This window comes from Chroicocephalus ridibundus, chromosome 1, assembly GCF_963924245.1.
Source record: "Chroicocephalus ridibundus chromosome 1, bChrRid1.1, whole genome shotgun sequence".
Classification (NCBI taxonomy): domain Eukaryota; kingdom Metazoa; phylum Chordata; class Aves; order Charadriiformes; family Laridae; genus Chroicocephalus; species Chroicocephalus ridibundus.
In genome coordinates, this window is record NC_086284.1 from 162,936,322 (window position 1) to 162,957,195 (window position 20,874).

The following is a 20,874-nucleotide window of genomic DNA, read 5'->3' on the forward strand; positions in this document are numbered from 1 at the left end:
ACTCCAGAAGGCGTTTCACCTCCAAACTGGTGCCGAAGATGCCGCAGTTGGATGAACTTGACTGACCTCCGAGCAAGTTACGGGACTAGATGACCTCCGCATGTCATCTTCCAACCCAAATTATTCTATGACTTTGGAATTTTTGTGTAAAGACAGAAAGGAAGCATGCAAATAACCCTCCCCCACCAGCTGCTAAGCTCTCCTATCAGCGGGATGCTCAGGCTACCATCCCTCAGCCAGTGTAGCCAGCAGGCCAGCAGCAAAGCCCCTGAGAACAGGTCGTCCCTGCCACCGGCACAGGGATCAGGGCTTCTCCCTGGGCTTTTGGGCTCACATTCCTGATGCAGCTTGTCAGTGCCAGACAGAGACCCAGCCTGAGCTCACACTGGCCTCACCCCAGACTTCTTCTGCAAATCCGATTTGAATTCAGAAAATTATTTCAATGTGGTCCAAACACCCCTTTTCCAGCAAACGTTGCGATTTAGTGACTAAGTCCCCACCACGCAGCTGCCAAACGCAGCCGTGTGGCACAGGGACGCGTGCTCAGCGACCGCGTTGGTGGATCTTGGGCTGGCACCAAGCCCCGTGTCCCAGAGCCCCACCTCCAGGTTGTTACCAAACCCTCTCCCCCCTGCTTCTTCCAGACGCGACAGCAGTACCCTCGCCCGCAGCGGATGCTGCCTACACACACTGCAATGGGCAGTGGGTTGGGATCAGCTACGACTGACTCGACATGTTTGTCTATTATTTATTATTGTTATTTACAGTTTATAGAAGGGGGACGTATTAAATCAGGGGCATTCACTTCCTTAGCCAACTTGCATGCCATTCGAAGAACCCGCATCAGCTTCCTTTGACGCACTCTACTTCCGATAACCCCCTCTTGAGCAATGCAATAACATCACAACACTTCTAATGACTTATTAGTGAATTCCAGAATCGGGCATTTTATGGCTTTGCCTTGAAATGAAGGTAGGCTGGAAGACCTAGAGCACCTTTGCTCCACCTTGGAAGGGTGCCTCTGAAGCATTACCTTTCTCCCAGCGCAGCGGAGCTTCGTTTCAAGACCCCTCCCCAGTCTCACCGGTGCAGAATCCCTCGGAACCAGCTCTTCCACAACAATTATTCAGCCCTGATTTCCAGGCATCTAATTTTAGCAGTTACTGTCGAACATCCTCTCGAGTTATTGTTAGAATGAAATGAGGATCATCTGACAGGAACACATCGCAGCTCCTCGGTAAATACCGGGAAGGAAGGAACGCTTAAGGAGCTCGCACGTCTTCCAGCATCATTACGGACAATCCTGCCACCCGGGGACGCACCTTATCCCACCCCTATTTGTCCCTGGTACTTTGCATTTCCAAAAGCAGTATGAAAACCCCGCGCTGGCCTCAGCCGCACTAGGCATGTTTCACTGTATCTTTTCGCTCAGTTATGAGTTTCCGTAATTACTTGCAAATTTGCCGCAGGGATTTTATTATTTGTTATTTTTAGGCTCATTTCAGCGGAAAAGGCATCTGATTATATGGATATATATTTGCATGACATCTTTCACTTGAGGACCTCTAAGCACTTCACAGAATACGAATGAATTTCTGCTTGTCTGCAGCGATACTCCTTTTACAGGCAGGACAACAGGAGCAGTGATTAAAAGACATGTCCAAACTCCCAGAGGAGATTTATGCCAAGCACAGGAACACCGGCTTCCAGTTGTGTGTGTTAACTATTAAACCTGTGCTAACACAGACAGCAGGAGGTTGGCTACACAGGCATTAAAGAAAATGCTGATACCGTAATTTGAAATGGTTGTCTCTCCTTCCACACTAACAGGTTCAAACACAGATTAGTCTTGGAAAACAAAAAAAAAAAACCAACACCAAACCCCCAAACCCAGAAAACCAGAGAGGTTCCCTTGTCAAATACCAAACAAATGGCCCCTTTTCTGCTAAATAAGCAGCGATGGGAAACAATGGCAAGGAAAGGCACGGGGTTATGGAGGGCTCGATGTATGAGCTGGGATTTTGCCAGCGTGACTTGCCACGGCTTCGCCCTTTACGACTGCGAAGAAGATCCCATCTCCCACCTCATTCTTCCAACCAGCTCCCCCTTCTTTGCGTTTTACCTGCCAGGGAGATGCACCAGCGAAATCCATCCAGATACACTGAAACACAGACAAGAAGAGCCAGCAGACTGGTGTTTCTCTCTTTTATTTAAAAACAGTGCTTCATTACCATTTGCAAAGGGTTAGGAAGGGTTTCCCCCCTTGCTTAGAGTTTATAAAAGCCAGCAACATGATCAATAATTTATACACATGGATAGTAATACAAAAAAAAGGAATAAAAGCTAAAGATCTAACTACTCCGACCTTCACAATTCCAGCTACTTGATAATAATAGGAATAACCCAATGAATACTGTATGGTCTGAAAGCTACTATACAATATGATACTTAACGAGGGAGGGCAGGAAGTTAGAGGCTGTCACAAAGCCCTGGGATGCAGATACTGCTTCTCCAGAGTCAGCGGGGAAATGGGACCCTGGGCAAGCGGCTCGGGCGTCCTAGGAAATGATCCAGGGGAAGGGAACGCATCCCACTCGGAACACGTCCTGTTCCCCGGCGGTACCTGGCAATGGGAGGTGCTGGGGAGACTGCGTGAAGGGGCAAGTCCGTCGCTGCCATTGGAGGTGCTGCGGCATCTCAGCCTTGCACTGAAAATCTCCAAGTCTCAAGTAGATCAGCCTGTGAGGTCAGTAAAATACTCCACCAGCTCCATTATCGCTCTACAGCCCTGGTTCTCATTTGCTATCAGCCCCAGGTTTTAGCTCCAGCTATTTACAAGCAGGATTTATCATATAAAAAAAAAAAAATAAAAAAAGGTGGGGGGGGAAATCCAAAACCAAATCATATCCCCCGGGGTAAAAGAGGATTATTTCGTCACTTGATAATGCAGCCAAACCAAGCTGCCAAAACTACAACACGCGCGCACACACAAAATACTGTGAACAGAAAAAAAATAGAAAAACATGACCAAAACTGAGACTACTTATGTGGGAGGCCTGATTTCTGTAATGAATTCACTCCTCGGGGAAGCAACAAGCCCCTCCACCAGCAGAGAACTGGGAATCTGGCAAGAGATTTATTGACCCACTTCAGAACAACAACAACAACAACAGAATATAAAAAAGAAAAACCATTCCTAAGATTAACTGGCATTTTGCTGTCTGCCAGACAAATGAATATTGGGGTGGACGGCTTTAAGACACCAGCAATCTCCTGGTGAAATCAGGCAAGATTTTTGGCTGATGAGTTTTTGCTCTACCACGAGTCGAGAGGCAGCGTGGGCAGCTTGTCTCCGGCACAAGCCTGGACCAGCTGCAGCCTGCCACCCAGAGAGGACAACCGCGGGCAGCGCTTTCAACCACTGGCAAGAAGAAGTTGCCCTCCAGGGTTAGCAGTGGCAGCAGAGCCGGCAGTTGGACGTCCCAAGTCCCACCAAGGCTGCCATCGATGCACGTGCTGCAGAGGGACGGGTCTATCCTGCCAACTCCTGGCTGGAGCAAAGCGTACCGGGGAGAAACCCCAGAGCCTACTTGAAAAGGGCCCCATTTCACACTCTGGCTATCAGACTCCTGCTTGCCTTGTTGACTGGAGTTTTCATCATAGAAGAGAAGTTTACTGGGGTTGGAGGGCAGAGAGGGCAATCAGTAAGGTGGGGGTGGAGGGAAGGGGCTTTTCAGACATTGACATCACCAAAAATAGTGTTTTATGCAACAAAGAATCAAGCCTCACTGGTGTATACTACAAAATGTTTGACATTTTCCAAGAGCATGACAAAATAAAAACACAAAGAAGTTTACATTGGATGTTCATCTTGTTCACTAGGTTGTTCCCCGCCCCCCCCCCCTCCTATTTTAAAACAGTGCAAACAGGTAACACACTTTAAAAATCACCCCTCTGCACCGAGGACAGCATCCCCCCGACCCTGCCAGGCCTGAGGGTCAGCAGGCTGCCTGCCGCGCTGCCCGCGCGCTTTCCCTTTGGAGCTAGACTCAGCAAAAGCGCTCCCCAGAGCTGTTGTTTGGTTTTCCCTTTATTGAATTCCTAAGTGCTCCCCAAACCTGTTCTCCACTTGCCTCCTCCTTTGGGGCTGGGATGGGAAGCTACAGACAGGGACGGGTTGGGGAAAAACACGGGTAGGAACTGGGAGGCTCTGCTTTGTATTCCCCGCTGCCGAAGCTCTGGGTGCTGGAATTGAAACCCCAGCAGCCAGTGTCTCTTTTCAGGCAAGGAAATGGTTTCATTAACCGTTTTCACAACTAGCACTCGAGCCAGCTATTCAGATAACCCTCCTCAGCTCTCACCGTGCACTTCACGTCCACAGATCTCAAAACGGGTGAGAACAGGGGATAAACTTTCACTTCACTTTAGGGATGGGGAAGCAAATTCTAGAGCAGCGACACAACTGCTCCTTGAGGATCACTGACAGAGCCCTGACCAAAACACAGGTCTCCGACTCCTGAGCTAGCACTCGCTCTCGGGCACCGAAACAGCCAAGCCACAGCTAATTAAAAACATGGCTTTGTCTATCTGAACTCATGACCCAGGATCCATGTAACCGCTTAACCTGGGAATAGCTGGCTATAGCAGGCTCATTCTGACCTCCCCGTTGTCTCCAGGTCCCGTCGTGGCTTTTCTTAGAAAAGCCAACCCACCTCCACCAGTGCAGCCTCCCTAGTGCGGGGACAGAGACAACCGTTTGTTAACGTGCTGGGCATCAATGTAACTTATTCCCAGTAGAGAATATGCTATACCAGTAGAAGCCATCTTTGTACCAGCACAACTGTACCCACAAGGAAAGATACATCAGCACATTAAATAAATGAACTCTTCGATCCAAAATTTTACCAGTATGATATCATGTGCTGGCCAGACCTATTGCAAGACAGTACAAACAGCAACACTTAAAGAAACATCTTTCCCTCCACATCAAGAGGAATCCCAGATGCCACCAGACGAGGTGGTGACAAATAGCAAGCTATTTGCCAGGCTGCCTGTGCGGTTTCCCTTGGAAAGCCAAACCCTGCTTTGCGAGGGACCTGTGACTCCAGACCCACCTTGGGGACAAGCACTAGCTGCCGTCAGTCAAATAAGCCAGGGCCCAGTTTAATTCATTAAGTGTAATTCATTTTGCATAGGGAGAGATATAGGCTTTGTCCTCACTTCTTCAGAAGATGGATATAGCCACAGCTTGGCTACTCTGAATGCATCTCAAGCCAGTTCATAACACATCTGAGTGAAACCAGAGCTGTTGTTTGCCAAGAGGGAAGGAAAGGCTGAAGAGCCCTCCTTGCCACGGCACAACACTCACTCGAGAAACCTCGCTGCAAAATTCCAGCTGGTGTGCAAGTTTTTGGGAGGTCTTGTGCTCCGAAGACCTGGAACCAGCGAGCCACCTCCACCCCCCAGCCGTGTAAGCATCTCAGCATCCCCTCTACAGCCCAATGCTGAGAGCAGGGAGCTGGGCCACCAGTGAGTAACTACGAAGTCGAGGAGACACCGGCTGGTTAATGCACCAGCCTGGCAGGGAGTGACTGGAGCAGGCCGGGCTCGGATACAGGAGGGACTAGGCTGGATGGTCTAGATCAGGTATTACTCGGAGATCATACTGCAGGGGACCACGGCCCTGCAAAGGTTGGGCGCTTCTGCACTAAACCCTTCAACTCCTAATATACTTGGGTGGGCTGAAGCTGCCATGCATAGACTCTGCTCGGAGGCAGAAATGGGGCTGGCCTCCCTACTCTCAGAGAGGCCAAGTGGCGGGGGGGTGGGGGTGGGATTGCAGGCGACTTTGCCAGGGCAGGGGAGGGCACTTGGGGAAGGAGAGCCCAGCTTTTTGGGAGCTGCAGTCAGAACCAGCTGAACTGAAAGGTAGAAAAGGGGCAGAGGAACGAGCAGCTGCCCCTGCCGGGCTCTGCAAGCCGCGCTCCTCTCACTGGCAGCCTGCAGACCCGCTCCACGAGGAGCTGCGGGCAAGGGAAAGGACGGCCTCACTCAGCCCCTCCACCCTGCAGGTGGGTAGAACAAGTCCAGTAGAGGCTTTTGCTGCATCTCAGCTCCAGAAGTCCCCTGGCTGCCCTGTGGTGGAAATGGCTCCCCTTGAATTATGACTATTTCTATCACGAGTCCTCCCTCCCCTACCCCAACTCTGTAAAAGCTCCCAAGCACCCCCTCATTTCCTAGATTTTGTGAAAAGCCCCAACACCCTGTTCCCCCCTCCCCATTTTCAAGCTAATTAAAATATTTATATACAAACAACAAAAAAAATTGTCATAACAGCAACAAACCAAACTTTGGCTTGAAAAAAAAAAGTTTAAAAACCAACAATAAAACCAGCAAAAAAAAAAAAAAAAAAAAAGGTGGCCAACAGGCTGGCAGTTTGGTGTCCCCTTTGTCTAGCTATTCCTCCAGAGAATCAATAGCTTCAGGGTCTCTAGCTTAACTAATGGCTTCCCCATTCTTCCCATCTGAGGTGCCTCCTCTCTGCTCCACACAGAGCGGCTACGCGTATCGCTGGGGAAGAGCAAAAAAATGCGTGGTTATGTGTGGCTGGGCCACAACACCTCCCTGGGAGCTCCGCTTGTTAACGTTGCTTAGTGTTAAATGCAGGAGGGTTTCCTATTCCGCTGTCAGCAGTGCATGGAGAAGCAGGTGTACGCCAGGAGCTGGAGAGGCTCCACCAACAAACCCACACTCCCAACAGCCCTTCTGGGGGCGGTCAGCTCACCCCAGTACCAATCCAGGGAGTCGAGGCAGCCTCATAAAACCGTGCTACTGCATTTCTCTAACACGCGGTTAGAGACCCTGCCTCTGAGCACTGGGGTTACTGGGAGCGCTCCAGGAGCCAGCAGCCGAGCGAGGAGGGCTGGAGAGCAGCAACTCCCCATCACAGCACAGCTCACGCAGTCATCTAAAAATGCTGACTTTGAGAAACAGCGAAATCACTGTATGCGAGAGGAGAAGGGAGATGGTCTTGGGAGTTGTGGAGCCCTCCCCTAAATAGTCTCTCTGCTTCCAAATCTTCTAATATGTAGTGTCTATATGGACTCAGCAGAGCAGGTGCACAACTTTCTATGAGAGGCTGGGCAACACAGACCCAGGGGCTACAACGCAACTACGTAAGGGCCTGAAATAGCTTGTGGTGGGAAGTTCCTATGAATTCAGAGCTTGCACAAACTCCTCCTGCCTTTCCTTAAACTCCTGACTGAAACAAAACTACTTCAGGATCACGTTTAGTTATAAAAGCCCCTCTTCCCCTACACAAACCCACAAGCTTGCCCCTCGCCTCAGCAGCTTATACATGACTTGTTTTTCCTCACTCATGTTATTTGAAACAGATTACTTGCAGAAGCACCTAAGCAGCTCAGGATGAACAGAAGGCGAGACCTTGCGCGCTGGATCTCTTGAGCACCGCACTGATGCAGGATTTTTCAGCTAGCTTTCTTCCTCTGCAAGGCTGCACGCGCTTCACCTCCGCCAGTTTAACCACTTGCTGTCCACAACAGAGGTATTCTGTGTGATGCTGCACTGCATCTGCCACTCCTCGAGGAACGAAAGGGGAGGAAAGGGACAGCAAAGGAGAAAGATCTTGAAAAGGAGGAAGGAAAACTAAGATAATTACAGCCATCAGCAATGGACAACAATCAGCTAGAATAAGTTGTGTGGGGTGGGGAAAGATCATCCTCATCAAAAACTCCTTCCAAAGTCTTGTCCCCTGTACAGCCGGTAACAGCCAAAGTCTTTGGGCAGGTTGAGGAAATCTTCTCTTGCCAAGTCTAAAATCCTGACACTGCTGAAACTGTCCCAAACCTGTGCGCGTCAGATGGTGATAAAAACGAGGAAAGTCTCTGCATTTCCCCCATTTTCGAATGTAAATGACTATTTCCCACCAGCATTAAGGTCCCAGCCACAGCCAAAGAGCGCTTCCTTCTGTCGACCAGAAACACAGCAGGTGGAGACTTCTCCCTCGCATCCTCCTGTCTCACAGACACCAAGCACCAGACCCAGGGAAGTAACTGTCTGCGTGTTCCTGATCAATCACATGGTATCGGTTTCTAACAGCTCTCCTTATCGCTAATCGCCTTTTCCGTGATTGGTAGGATAAGCTATGCACCAACATACAGACACGGAAATGCATTATTTTTACCACAGTTAAAAAAACCCCAAAAACGAAAACAAAAAACAAAAAAATGCACAATCTTTGGAACAAAAGAATTAAAGGCAGAAATTTAAAGGAAAAAAAAATACATATTCAAAGAACATAGTGAGGTATAAAAAAGTATTTTCTCTTTTGTTTTTCCTCCTCATCTTGCTATAGAGTTCCTCTACTAGTAAATATTGCAATAGCCAGGCCTCATGAACTGGGGGGGCTGTCCCACTTGCAGGGGGCTCACGTCACTTCAGTAGGGGGCAAATCGGCTGTAGCCACCTCGGTATAAACTCGCCTGTAGAAATTAAATGAGAGAAGAGTTTGTTAGGAGGTCAACTGTTAAGAAATGCTCGGGACAGCACCCGAATGCTCTCAGAAGGACTAACGGACATCTCCTGGCCCTGACCCGCCACCATCAGCACCTCTAAGAAGCAAGAGAGGAGAACCTTGCCTGCAAAACCAAAGACATGGCTCAGGAGGACATGCTCATGGCCAGCCAGATGCAGGTGAAGCTCGGCAGGTCTCAGTGAAAGGGAGTTCAGTACCAGAGATGGGACTCATAAGTCCCACTTTCTGACCCAGTTGTCTAGGCTGTCTTTAGGGATAGCAGAGACGAGGACTTCTAGGATGCTCTTTACCACACCTTAAGGTAAAGGTCTAAACCAGACACGACGACCTGGCATCCTAGAAGTACCTGCTTTTCCTTTATCAACCCTAAAGAGAATCCACATGATGAGCTGAGGCTCAAACAGAGGTGCTACACTGCAGATATCTATATTTAGGTGTCTCTTTCTCTGAACACATTTGTATTCCAGCCTTTGCAACAACACAGATACTGCGCTGGCTAGAAGCAGATGGGCAAGCATGTGTTTTCAGCAAGCTGCTCCACTCCCCTCCGATGCCAGCATACCTCATTCCTGCCCTTGTGTAACTATTGCTGGCAGGCAGGACACCGCATCCTTCCACTAGTGGAAGAGCAAATTAAGTGGAGCAGCTTTGCTGCAAGATGTCACGAGAACAACTTATTCCCCTGCTTCCTAGAACTGATTTCTCAACATGCAAGATGAGCCTTTAAAGTTAATGAATATAGCAAGAAAGGGTGTCTTACATCTCTAACTACTTCTGATTTTTGCTCTATATATGACCTCGATATAGTTCTACTGGTTCACCAACAATGTTCTGGCTCCTGACATTTCAAGTCATTCTTCTGCCATCTCCTTTGTACTAGGTGATGTGCAAGACCACATAATAACTGATATCCTACAACCTGGCTCCTTTCCTACTGCACGCACAAACATATGAGTGCAGAACAACTGGGAACCCAGCACTGCAGCTAAGGACCTCCTCCCTCGACAAAAAACTTTTTCTGGGTGAATTTTCATTACCTGATCCCCAGTGAACAGCCGTTCCCCAAGCTGGAAAATGAGAAACAGCACAAGAAAGAAAATCCCACTTACCACAGCGCCAACTCCGTAGCTAGCGGCAGGGGCAAGGGCGTGGTAAGGATCTGCTGTGTACACCCTGCCATAACTGAAGAGAGGGAGAAAAGATATTAAAAAAAAAAAAGGTCACTTTGGAGGGGCAGAAAAACAGCTGTCTGACCACAGGCAACGGAAGATGCAGCATGCCCTTCTACACATATGTATGCATACATGCACACACATACACGCAGGCAGCCCCTCTCTGAAGAGATCCTACGGGCATGCTGCCATGCATCGTATGAGATGGGCGAGATAACAGCCTGCAAGGAGGAATGTGGCAGAAGCCATGAGCTTGACCTGTAGGAAAGATGTCAGCACCTTTGACATGATAGCTAGTGCAGCCCTTACCTCGCGTGATGCAATTTGGGAGGAGAGTGACTGCCGGTGCTAATGCTACTGGCATGGTAACAGCTGCTAAATGGAAAGCAGCGAGGGATTCTCCAGAATGAAAAGGGACTATAAACTTTAAGGTCTTGCATGCGCTAGGATTAAAACACAGCCTCACTGCACAGGAGATGAAAAATCTTAAGGCAAGCACTCTGATGACAATAATCCTTTGTATCTATATAGGGCTGCACGTTAAAGCATCCTAGAGTACTGTATGAGCTGAGTAATTTTTACTTTACGGATGGGGAGAGAAATGCACCCAGTGATTAAACAACCTGCCCAGAGTCACACAGCAAGGAGCTGGCAAGGCAAGCCAGGTCTTTTGTCCCTGAGGCCGTAACCACACTGCCTCCTTTGTGCAGAGAATCACAAGGATAGGGAAGAGGCCAGGATTTGTGCCAGCTCACATACACCGGAGGGCAACACTGCCCGGCAGCAGAGAGACAAACCGTGCATTCAAGTCTTTCATGTCGGGTTGTGCATGCATGTGTGCGTGTGCGAGTGCAAGTGAGACAAATAAACGGGGAAAGAAGGAGAAGTACTGTAATGGATCAATGCTCCCTGAATCCCTGAGCACAGCAAGCTAGCCCCCGTGGACGCCTCCCCCTTACATACCCATCGCTGTAAGCTGCTGCAGCGGCTGCAGCGGCCGTGGCTGCTGTTGCAGTAGCAGGCTGTGCATATCTGTAGGCTGCGTATCCACCCTGCAGGAGAGAAGAGAACTGACTTTACAGATACCTGTCCACTCACGCAGAGCATAAAAAAAAAATAAAAATTAAAAAAAAGTCACACACATCACAAGGAGAGGAAGTGTTTCAAACTGCATCAGCTCCCGTGTCATGTCTATCGCAAGCATTGCCCATTAACTCATGTATTCTTTTCCTCAGAAGGACTAGGGAGACTCTTCCACTACCCTGTTGTTTAGCAGAAGGAATAAACTAAAGCAAGCCTGAGCATGGTTATATCCCTGCAGGAAATTAAGTTTTGCACGGAGGAACTGAAAACCAGAGGAGAGATGAAATCTTGTATGCAATGTAATTTTTATGTCCCCTTCCTCTTACACTGGGGAAATCAGAGGTAAGCACTTTCTGTGAAATGTATATTTTAGAAAAGGGACCGTTCAGAGAAATTCCTGCTTCCCCCCCCCCCCCCCCATCTCTTTTTTTAAGCCTGGGAAACCCAAAAGGCTAAAATTTAATTTGGTCCACATGCATAAAAGTACCAATAGCCAGAGAAGCCAAAAAGCAACCAGGAAAAGATGGCCAGAGAAGCCAGCCTCTGGTGGTCTCAGGGCTGGCAACAAGCAAACTGACACAGGTACAAACCAGATCATTCTTCCCTCCCTCTATGTAAGAGGGGAAAAGGTCAGGGGAAATTATGCCAGAACATATTGCTCTGCATTTCTGCCCATGCTGTACACCTGTAGTGAAGGTCTTTAAGACATTTACTTAGGTAACAGTAAGTTACCTAAGTAACTTAAGAGTTAACTAAACATATACTAAAAACATAGTTACAGCTGGGTTGGCAAAATGCGAATCCTGACCCAGTGAAAGACCTGTGGGTCTCCTCCTGGAACTCCCACAAGGAGCTCTCGGGGTAGAGGGAGACCTGTCTCAGACAGGCGGCTCTGCACACCCTGCAATAATGAAGGATGGAGGCCAGTCCCCTTTCAGACCAGGGGTGAAAGCTGCACGGCCGGCAGCAAAGCGGGCTCTGAAGCCCAGGTTAGATCTTTCTTTATTGTACACTTCTGAACACATTTTTGTTAACTTGGGGAGGGCAATGGTAAATGAACCGTGGCTTTGCTAGAAACACAATGAGCCATAAATAACATCAGAAAATTCCAGATTGCTTCTGGCTTTTTTTTTTTTTCTTCTCCAATTGACATTTCAGAGTTTGAAGGACCAGAAAGCAGACTTAAGCTTTTCACCTCCCGAATCAGCTCAACATACCCCTACCACTTCTTCCCTATAGATCTTTTGTGTATATCTAAAAGTACAAGATCAGCTCTACTACAGGACTGTGTGTTTGCTCAGCACTGCTCAGTTTTGGACTAGATAGCTTTTAAATTAGAAGTAATGTTTTTGAGTTAATTTTGGTTGCTTTTGTGGGGCCTGCGTTAGCCCCACGAAGGCTAATGTGCTATCCAAAACACACCTGGGGACCCTTTCATACTCTGTAGAGAGGGACTTACAGCCTCTTCAATCTTCTGATTAACAGAAGAAAGAGCAACACAAAACTACGCCTCTGAAACATCCCCACGTTGCGTGAAAGAGATGTCATGTTACAATTTTGCCTTTTAATCTCATCTAGCTGTTTCAATCCCTGCATTTGGGATTGACCATCTGGGGAGGCGTAGCTTGGTTCTGGCATGCTATCATTGCACCACCATTACTCCCACCTCCAAAACACGACAGAGAAGAGAGGAATGAGGTACAGCCTTAGTCCAAATCAAACCTTCATCACCTTCACTATATTAAGACAATATTCACTATATTAAGACAAAACTTCATACCAATACCATTGTGGTACCAATACCCTTAAATTCATGAGCTTCCTGAACTCTTGATGGGGTCTGCCACTTGGGGCGCATGGGACATTTTTGCCTGTCAGAACCTTCTTCAGGGCAGCCAGCTTCAGGGCGCACCCATATTCCTCCCAGTCTGCCCCACACTTGCCAGCCACATTTCAGATCAGAAGCCATTTCAAATGTGCCTGGCACATACACTGAACATGACACTGAGATGCAGTTTGAAACCAAAAAGGGTTATCATGTAATTCTCTTAACTCATGTCTCTCATAACGGAAAATGAAACCAAACCAAACCAAAACAAAACAAAAAGAAGAAGAAAAGAAAAGAAGGGTTGGAATCAGGTGTGGGAGGGGGAATGGCGTAACATTTATTAATCAAAATTAAAAACTAAGCATGCTGACATCTGGAGCTAGAACAACCAGCAAAGTCACCACGTTCAGACTCATATTGGCTAGTTCTATCCATCCCAGCATTCTCTTGGGACAGCAGTTCGCCCTAGGCTCTACCACAAGCTCAGTGAAGTACACAGCCTCAAGTACTAGAGCGTGCAGCCACAACAACCTGCTATTACGGAAACAGTCAGTCACCACTGGAGTTAACATTCCAACCTTAACGACTCCCACAGACTCCCGCCCTCGCCCCCCGAAATGGCTCCCACCCTAGCCCTGTCCCACACCACAATGTTAATAATTATAACAAGCAATAACCCATCTGTTATATCAGAGAAGGGAACAGAGACTCCACTGAGAGATTTAGAGCGGGATGTTAACATTTCTTCAGTCAACTGCACAACAAACAAAAAAAACAGGAGAAATAATTCATTGGAGAAATGAAGTTAAGAAATAGCTGACATGTGTATTGCTTTTTAACCATGCACTGATGCAAAATTGAAGCTACTGTTAATTTAAAAAAAAAAAAAAAAAAGTCACAGGATAGAGGTACACACACATGGGCAGACCTGCTCAGTTCAAAGCAGTCTGCAAATTCTACTTGTGTGTACTTCAAATAAAACCAAAAATGGGGATTATAATGGCCATGGTACGTTCCTGTCATAGGAGCAATGAGTGTGGACAGCTGGGGAACTTCTGACCGGGGATGTATTTAGCATGACCATCAAGTCCAAATACACCAAAACAGGGTGAAGGAAGGAGGAGGAAACTTGTGACTATTACTCATTATTTCGTTAAATGCTTTCACCAAGCTCTGGGACCAGTACACAGCAAAGGAAACACCGTGCAGGTTGCCTTACCCAGCTGATGCTCCTGTTCTCCATAACCCAGGACCCACCTATAATTCCATCAGTGCATCTAAAGCCCTGCTCAGCTTGTCCAATGCACCAGTTATTTTCTCCTGCTATTCCTGTTCACACACAACTTTAACTGGTATGCAGAGCTCATCCATAACCATCCCTACACGGTCCTAACACCCCTAGTGACTTCTGATGCCCCTCACTTCGGCTGCTCTAGTAAATATAAACTATAACAGAGTAGAGCATCTTCAACAAACATGAACAATCGTGTTTCCCAATAAAAGAAAAAAATCATAATAATAATAATAATAATTAAAAAAAAGGCCCTTGCTAAGCTGCACCACACTCCTCCAGTGCCACAGCCAAACTGCAACAGAAGACACCATCGAATGGCATAGTACCTGAAACCCAGGACAGCCATGCAAACTCCCACTCCATCTATATTTAAGTGAAGTCATTTCACAGGGAGAGGTTCCACCTAGGTTCAGTTTTTAAAACCTTTAACCTTGTCTCAAAAGAAATGAGTGTGGCTGAGCTTCTTGCGAAGATGTTAAGTCAGGGATGTTTCTATCAAAGGGACAGTTTAAACACTGCCTCAACAAGGAAATAGGAGAACTAAGGAAAAGGCTTATGCATTTTTACTGGGCAGTAACAACCGAAAGGACTGCCTAAATCAAGATTGGTCTTGTCCGATAGTCTTTTGGATTGTCTGGGGAGCATGTGAGAGATGAACACAACTCTAAATGTTGCTTATTTTAATTCAAGTTCTCTTTCTCTGAATATTCTGTCAGTGCTGCTGGGGCTGTGCTAAACCCCTTTCTCCACGTGAGTGTGTAGCACTTGAGCCTACAAGAGCTCAATTGTCAAACAACCGTATTTGCTCAGGTATTCACAAAAGCACAAATTTAAAATTACTCTTCTGTGATGTTATCGTCCTTGGCTCATCAATGAAGCAAGAATTTTTTTTTTTTAATTTCTTCTTTAACATCAGTTGACAGCTTTTTCAATATTGTCACATATTCCCAGAAATAACACAAACATGACAAAACAACATATAAAGGAAGCTGCAATCCTAACTAAAGCAGCATTCCAATTACTGAGCGTGTTAATGTAGAAAAACGAGCACTTTAAGACTATACAGTTCAGCTCAAATTAAGTCCATCTTCTCTTCCACTCTTCACATCCATATTAGGTGATCAATCCAATGAGAACATGAGGAACTACATCTTACTATGTCAGTGTGTCCTATGGTATAAGCCTCCCTTTTCTTTTTCCCTTGGTGTCTTAGACAGGAGTACAAAGTGTCTTGCTGGCCTTCTTTACTCCAAAGAGCCTTTATGCCACTAAGACACAAGCGTTCCCATAGCCCTGGAGAAACATGTAGCTCTTGGTATCAGTTAGATGCGTTTGACCACCTGCCAGGTTCAGGCAGTGAGCCTGATTTTAGGATCTTTTATTTGTCGTATCTCAAATGTGTGTTCTCCACCCACAAACTGCCCTACAACAGAAGTTAAGAAGCAGAAAAGACTAAACCATTTCCAGTATTTCTGTATTAGAAGGGTGGCATATGTGCACCAGGAATGAGCATGAATGAATTAAAAGAGGTGACAGGACAACAGTGTCCATTGCAGCAGGTGCTTCTACATGGTAATGGGACAAGCATGACCTTGTTAACCCTTCCATTGAATTTATATTATTTTTTTGTTTGAATGAAATGCCACTTGGTGTGAAATCTGGACACATGCCGCCCTGCTACAGCAGGGGCTCGGATCACACGTGAGTCTGCGCTGCCCTAAAAAAGCCTCTGTTCCCATCTCTAATGTGGTGCTGGAATGGTTAGTATAATTCAGTTTTTTCCACTGCAATCCACAATCTGATCGGTTGGCAGGTCACACTGGCACTCCTACCTGAGGTATTTTAGCGCTAATGATTGGTTCCTGTAAGACTATTCTATAACAGAACACAGGAAGAGCAGTTCAAAAAAACACAGCTGTGGAAAGAAACAATCATACAAACAGCCCGCGGCAGGGCTCACCAGCCTTTTCTTTCCAGTGGATGCAAGCACGCTTTTCACAGGCAGCAGCGGTCTTCGCACGGGTGGGTTTGTTTGGGTTCCCCCCCCGCCACCCAGATTGACCCCATTGTAGAAGAAAGATAACCTTTCTTATGATCCGAAATGAAGCCCTCTGCATCCTGGGGCAGGTTGTTTTATGAATTCAGGTGTCTTGCCAGAGTGGGACGCATCCAACAAGAGATGGAATGCCTTCTTCACAGAAGAAATGGCTAGCAGGATGGTTGCCCCAGGAAAGAAAAAAGGAGTGAGGAAGAGGAGGAGGAGGAAAATGAGAAATTGGTGCATAACATGTATGCAGAAAAAGCAGCCCAAACTTGGGACAGTTCCCTTTCATCTTACCTACCACTAACCAGCCCCTGCCAGCTCAGCTCCTTTCCACCCTTCCTTGACACAACCCTACGGACTCAGAAGACCTAAGGGAACTCAAATTTAACTTTCCTCTGAGTCCTAACTGAAGTGCCCTCTGACCCCCCCTTCCACAATCTGGACAAGCCTTTCACAGCAACCAGAGTGGCGTAAGCACTGCAGTGAAAAGCGTGACAAATCAGTGGGGCACAGGGACACTGAAATCATTCCACCTGTGCCAAGCAAATTGTATGGAAGGGTAATTTCATCTTTGGATTATGAAAACTTTTTCCTGAGCTCCATTGCAGGGCTCTGGGCAGCAATTAACATAGGACAAAGCACCACTATCTACCTTGATGAGTCCCCTCCTCTGCCATCTTACTTTCTGACAATGAGACCACAGCCACCAACAGCGAGGTCGTCAGAAGTCCACCCAATGGTTCTAACCTGAGGTGGGGCTTGGTTTTGTGTTACATGATGCTACTGCACTGCAGCACCAAGCGGTTACTGGGGATTCTTCATTACTAAAGTCTCTGTCCTTAAAACATGTTAAATAAGCCTCTTTTCCCCCCTGCAATGAAAGCTCTGAAGGAGCTTTCTCAAAAGAAATAGGGAGTAATCCTGGCCAATCTTCCCTTTCAACATGACACCCATAGTCTGAGGGAAGAGGCACTAAGCATTGCTCATTTGCTTGCTTACTCGCTGTAGCAAAGTCAGCAGTCTGCAAAGCTGGTGTTTTAGGAGTGAGGCAGGAAAACCCAGAACCGTCTGTAGTCCTTGACACAGTTTCATAAAGGAACACTTGACTAGGCAGGACTGTGCACATAATAGTATATGTAAGAATGAAGAAATGCACCCAGTATCTCTGTGCTCAGAGAGCACGTCTTCCAACTGCTGTAACTGTGTTGGAAAAAGCACCTTTACAAGGCCTGACCCTCCATATAAGCCAACAAAATCGAAAAGCTAATTTCATCCATTATCTTGATTCTAACCCCAGGGTCCTCTTTATAAGCGTCAGGAGTAGCACCTTCAAAGGACCAGGGATGCGAATTCCATGCTAACAACTGTGCCACTACCCAATACAAAACTTCCCCAGCTCCAAAGAGCTATTCCTTACAATGCGGCCAAAGGGAGCTCTGCTAGAGCTAGGCAGGCCACAAGTTGCAATGGCAGTAGCGGACCTGAACATTTTGGCTTTGAAGGGCATATTTCTACCACAGCTGCTCTGCAACAGCTCTCCAGCAGAGAGGAAACAGCTTTTCTCACTGGCCAGTCAGAATCCCTCCATCCACGACCCACCTACGTATACACAGATGCCCTGGAGATTTGCAATACACACTGGCTAGGTAGGACAAAGACAATGACAGGACAAAGTCTCCCGTGGTATCAGAGCTAATTCCCAGACAGGAGGAGGCTGCTGACTCTTCTAACCGAACATCTCCACATATTTGTACTTTACAATTCCCCAAAGAGGCGAGAGAATCTAGCCTATTTAGGTACCATTTCTACCAGCAAAATGAGATGTCAGTTTTCACTCTAGCATCTCAGTCTCCATTTTTAATCAGTCCCAGTGTCTTCCCCAAAGGGATTATCTCCACATCCCAGTGGCACATGAACATTTTTAAACATACAGCTCACTCAGTTTAGTGTGGGCTGCACAAATCAAACCTGAAAGGGCCCCAAGAGGGAAGAGAAAGGGGAGGGCGGAGGGGGAGAAGGAAAGGGAAGGTCTGAGGCTAAACCAGTCCTGTTATTTTTATATCCAAATTAGGTAAACGAGAGAAGTGTTGAGAGAAATTTCAATTTGCTAATCATCTCTCAGGTTGATTAGTAGCAGTGTGCATGTGGGGGACAGGACACCCAGTAAACTGACCCTGGCAATGATCAGGAAACCCAAAGGCTTAGGTCTTGCACCCAGGGGCAAGCGCAGTGACAGAGAAGCATGCTTGCATTCCTAAATATATAAATATATATATCCACAAGGAAGAAGAAAATTAAAGTAAATGATATTTAAAAAAAAACCAAACCAAACCAAACAAACAAACCAAAAGAAAAAAAAAAAAAAGGCTGGCTTGTCAGGGGTTGGGGACGAGAAGGCTCCGGTGTGTGTACTTACATAGAGGTCAGCACCGTAAAATCCGTCCTGGTAAACCACACTGCAGAAAATCCACACAAAAACAAAAAAAAAACAAAAAACAAAAAACAAAAGAACAGAAAACACATTCCGGTTATTGAGGACGGCAGCATGCACATGCGTTTTACACAGGCAGGTGATGTATGAATCCACAACCTGGGCTTTTGGCAGGAGCAAATCAGCGAGAGAATGTGTGTGCGCACGCACGCTAGACGGCTCCAAGTCATCTTCCATAGCATGCAAAGGGGGAAGGGGCGGGCAGAGGGGGAGACAGTATGCAAAGGAGAGAGGGAGGGGAACCACCATTCTTGTACAATAAAAATAAGACTCAAAAAGATCTGATGTCCTGAAGAAGAGAAACAAGGGTTTAGAAACCTCCACTCTGGTTATTCTCCTGGAATGATTTTATTTACCCCCTAAACACATGGAAACATTGGCTTCATGAAGTGGGCTCATGAAATCGAGGAGCCCCTCAGAAGGCATCCCACAGGGGCTGGAGTCACCTATGTCAGAAGCACGTTTCAGAGTTGTGTATGATTACTTATTTTGAGCTTCACAGGGCTGCATGACTTTGTTTCTGACATCCATACATCACCTGCTTTTACCCTGCACATTAGACATGCGATAAGATTTGGCTGATCACACAAGCATGCAAAGTATTATTATTCAGCATCTTAAAGAACCGATGCAACACCTCAGGAAAACAAGTCAATCAATTCTGATCAAAGTAAACACAGAGAAATGTAATTAAAAAGAAAAAACCAAAAATACCCACAATGCATTGCTTTCACAAGCAGAGATAATGAGCTAAAAAGGTTAGGTGACTGGTCCAAGGTCCAAGAATTGAAAGGTGCAGTGGGAGTCCCTGGTAGTAACGACCTATTGCGTAGCAGAGAGGAGCAACTGGAAGGGTTTCCATGGGATGGTGCTTTCTCTGCTTTAAGCCATAGTTTTCTTTCTCTCAGAACTTCAAGCAGGAAAACTGTTAAACCAGAGCCTGGGGTTCCCAAAGAGCCACTCTTACCAGAGCATTTGCTAGTGTAAGACTATGCAGCTTGCTTTGGGGACAGGGGTTGGGGAAGGACAAGGAAGGAAGAGAGGGGATGCCCCCCACCCATTTGAGTTCAGCGCGTGCTTCATACTGAGGAATTTCCTCCTGTTTTGTCCTCTGAATAGCTCCGCACAAACTTGCTCAAGGCTTGAAAAAGCATTAGCCCCACCATCTGTGATGTTTGTGGATCTGATGTGCATGACTTACCAGTAGCATTAAGGAAAAATAAGGTATGGAACACTAGCTTTTCTTCTGATTATCATTTTTTACTCATCAGACGGAATGTGAAATACTGCCAAGAGCCTGCCACCCTCAGACACCCACCTATTGTAAGGCACGCACACACAAAAAAAGCCCAGCAGATCTTGCCAAAATTCTGCATGCTATTACTAAAAAATAAAATAAAATTAAAAAAAAATACGTTGCAGTGTTAGCTACTGCTTGAATAACTTAGTCTTGTCGTCTTCCCCAGGAAAAGTACACTCCATTCCCAATGGACAAAGTTACTGTGGTCTCCAAGAGGGCTGGGAGCAGATATGAAGATAGAGACCCTTGTTAGAGGAAGAGGGGAGCCACTTCAGCAGGGAGAAGCAGGCCATAAGATCATGTTTGTTGAAGCTAAATTTTTACAACCACATAACAAAGAATTTGGCTCCTGGGGCAGTGACTTACATTGCTGGGTTCTCTATCTAGGACCAGGAGTGTTTTAGCAGTGATACTCCACCTGCTCCTGCAGGAAAGGCAAACGCATGACAGAGGAAGTGACTGTTGGGTTTATGAACAGGTTAGCAGTTTTAACAGTTATTCCGAACACAATCAGCTGGATGAATATAAGCATTACCACGTTGGATCAGGCCACTATTCCTGTAACTTAGAATTCTGTCAGCAAGAAATACCAGCATCATCTCTCCAGAGAAAACTGCAAGGAACACTACTAACAGGTAAGAGCAAGAATTCCTGAGTCCAACCAACCAAGTACACGTGCATCCTCTCTCTCTCCTTCAGTTAGGACTTGACTGACACTAGGGCTGAAATTTAGCAAGGTTTATTTATACGCTAGAATATCCATATCTGTGATTCTTAATGCTAGCAAAAACTGAGAGAATTCATTTGAGAACCACAGAGACCATTCTGTTTATGCAGACTGACCAGAAGCATAAAGCAACTCAGCAGCCCATCAAATCTCAGTGGCATCTGCAAAAAGTCCACTAGCTGAGCTAAAACGCACCCATGAGAAAAAGTAGTATGCTGGTTTTGTAAAGCAGCCATCATATCATTTAGGTGTACCAACAGTTGACTTTGCTGTAAAAGGAAACAAAAACCCACTCCAACCCCACAAAACTTTCTATTGCCTTATATCTAGTCTGACTTCTACCTACTTTTGGCTTCGAATCAGTGAATCCTTTATATACTT

At 46.5% G+C, this 20,874-nt stretch overlaps 1 protein-coding gene across 15 annotated transcripts in view; it reads right to left on the reverse strand.

The window, feature by feature from the left end:
* Positions 1-2,191: 2,191 nt before the first annotated feature.
* The window catches only part of RBFOX2 (RNA binding fox-1 homolog 2), a 175,763-nt gene continuing 157,080 nt past the window's right edge, over positions 2,192-20,874 (reverse strand). For 7 of the 15 annotated variants that reach the window (XM_063321697.1, XM_063321705.1, XM_063321693.1 and 4 more), the window contains 5 exons: positions 18,392-18,431; positions 13,315-13,391; positions 10,690-10,778; positions 9,664-9,736; positions 2,192-8,501 (listed from right to left, as the gene is read on the reverse strand). In XM_063321697.1, the coding sequence (XP_063177767.1) occupies positions 8,447-8,501; positions 9,664-9,736; positions 10,690-10,778; positions 13,315-13,391; positions 18,392-18,431 (334 nt within the window). In that variant the 3' untranslated portion in view covers positions 2,192-8,446. Of the gene's footprint in view, positions 8,502-9,663; positions 9,737-10,689; positions 10,779-13,314; positions 13,392-15,763; positions 15,807-18,391; positions 18,432-19,918; positions 19,985-20,049; positions 20,191-20,874 lie in introns of those variants that run through there. The other 8 variants (XM_063321734.1, XM_063321723.1, XM_063321788.1 and 5 more) reach the window with 6 other exon arrangements.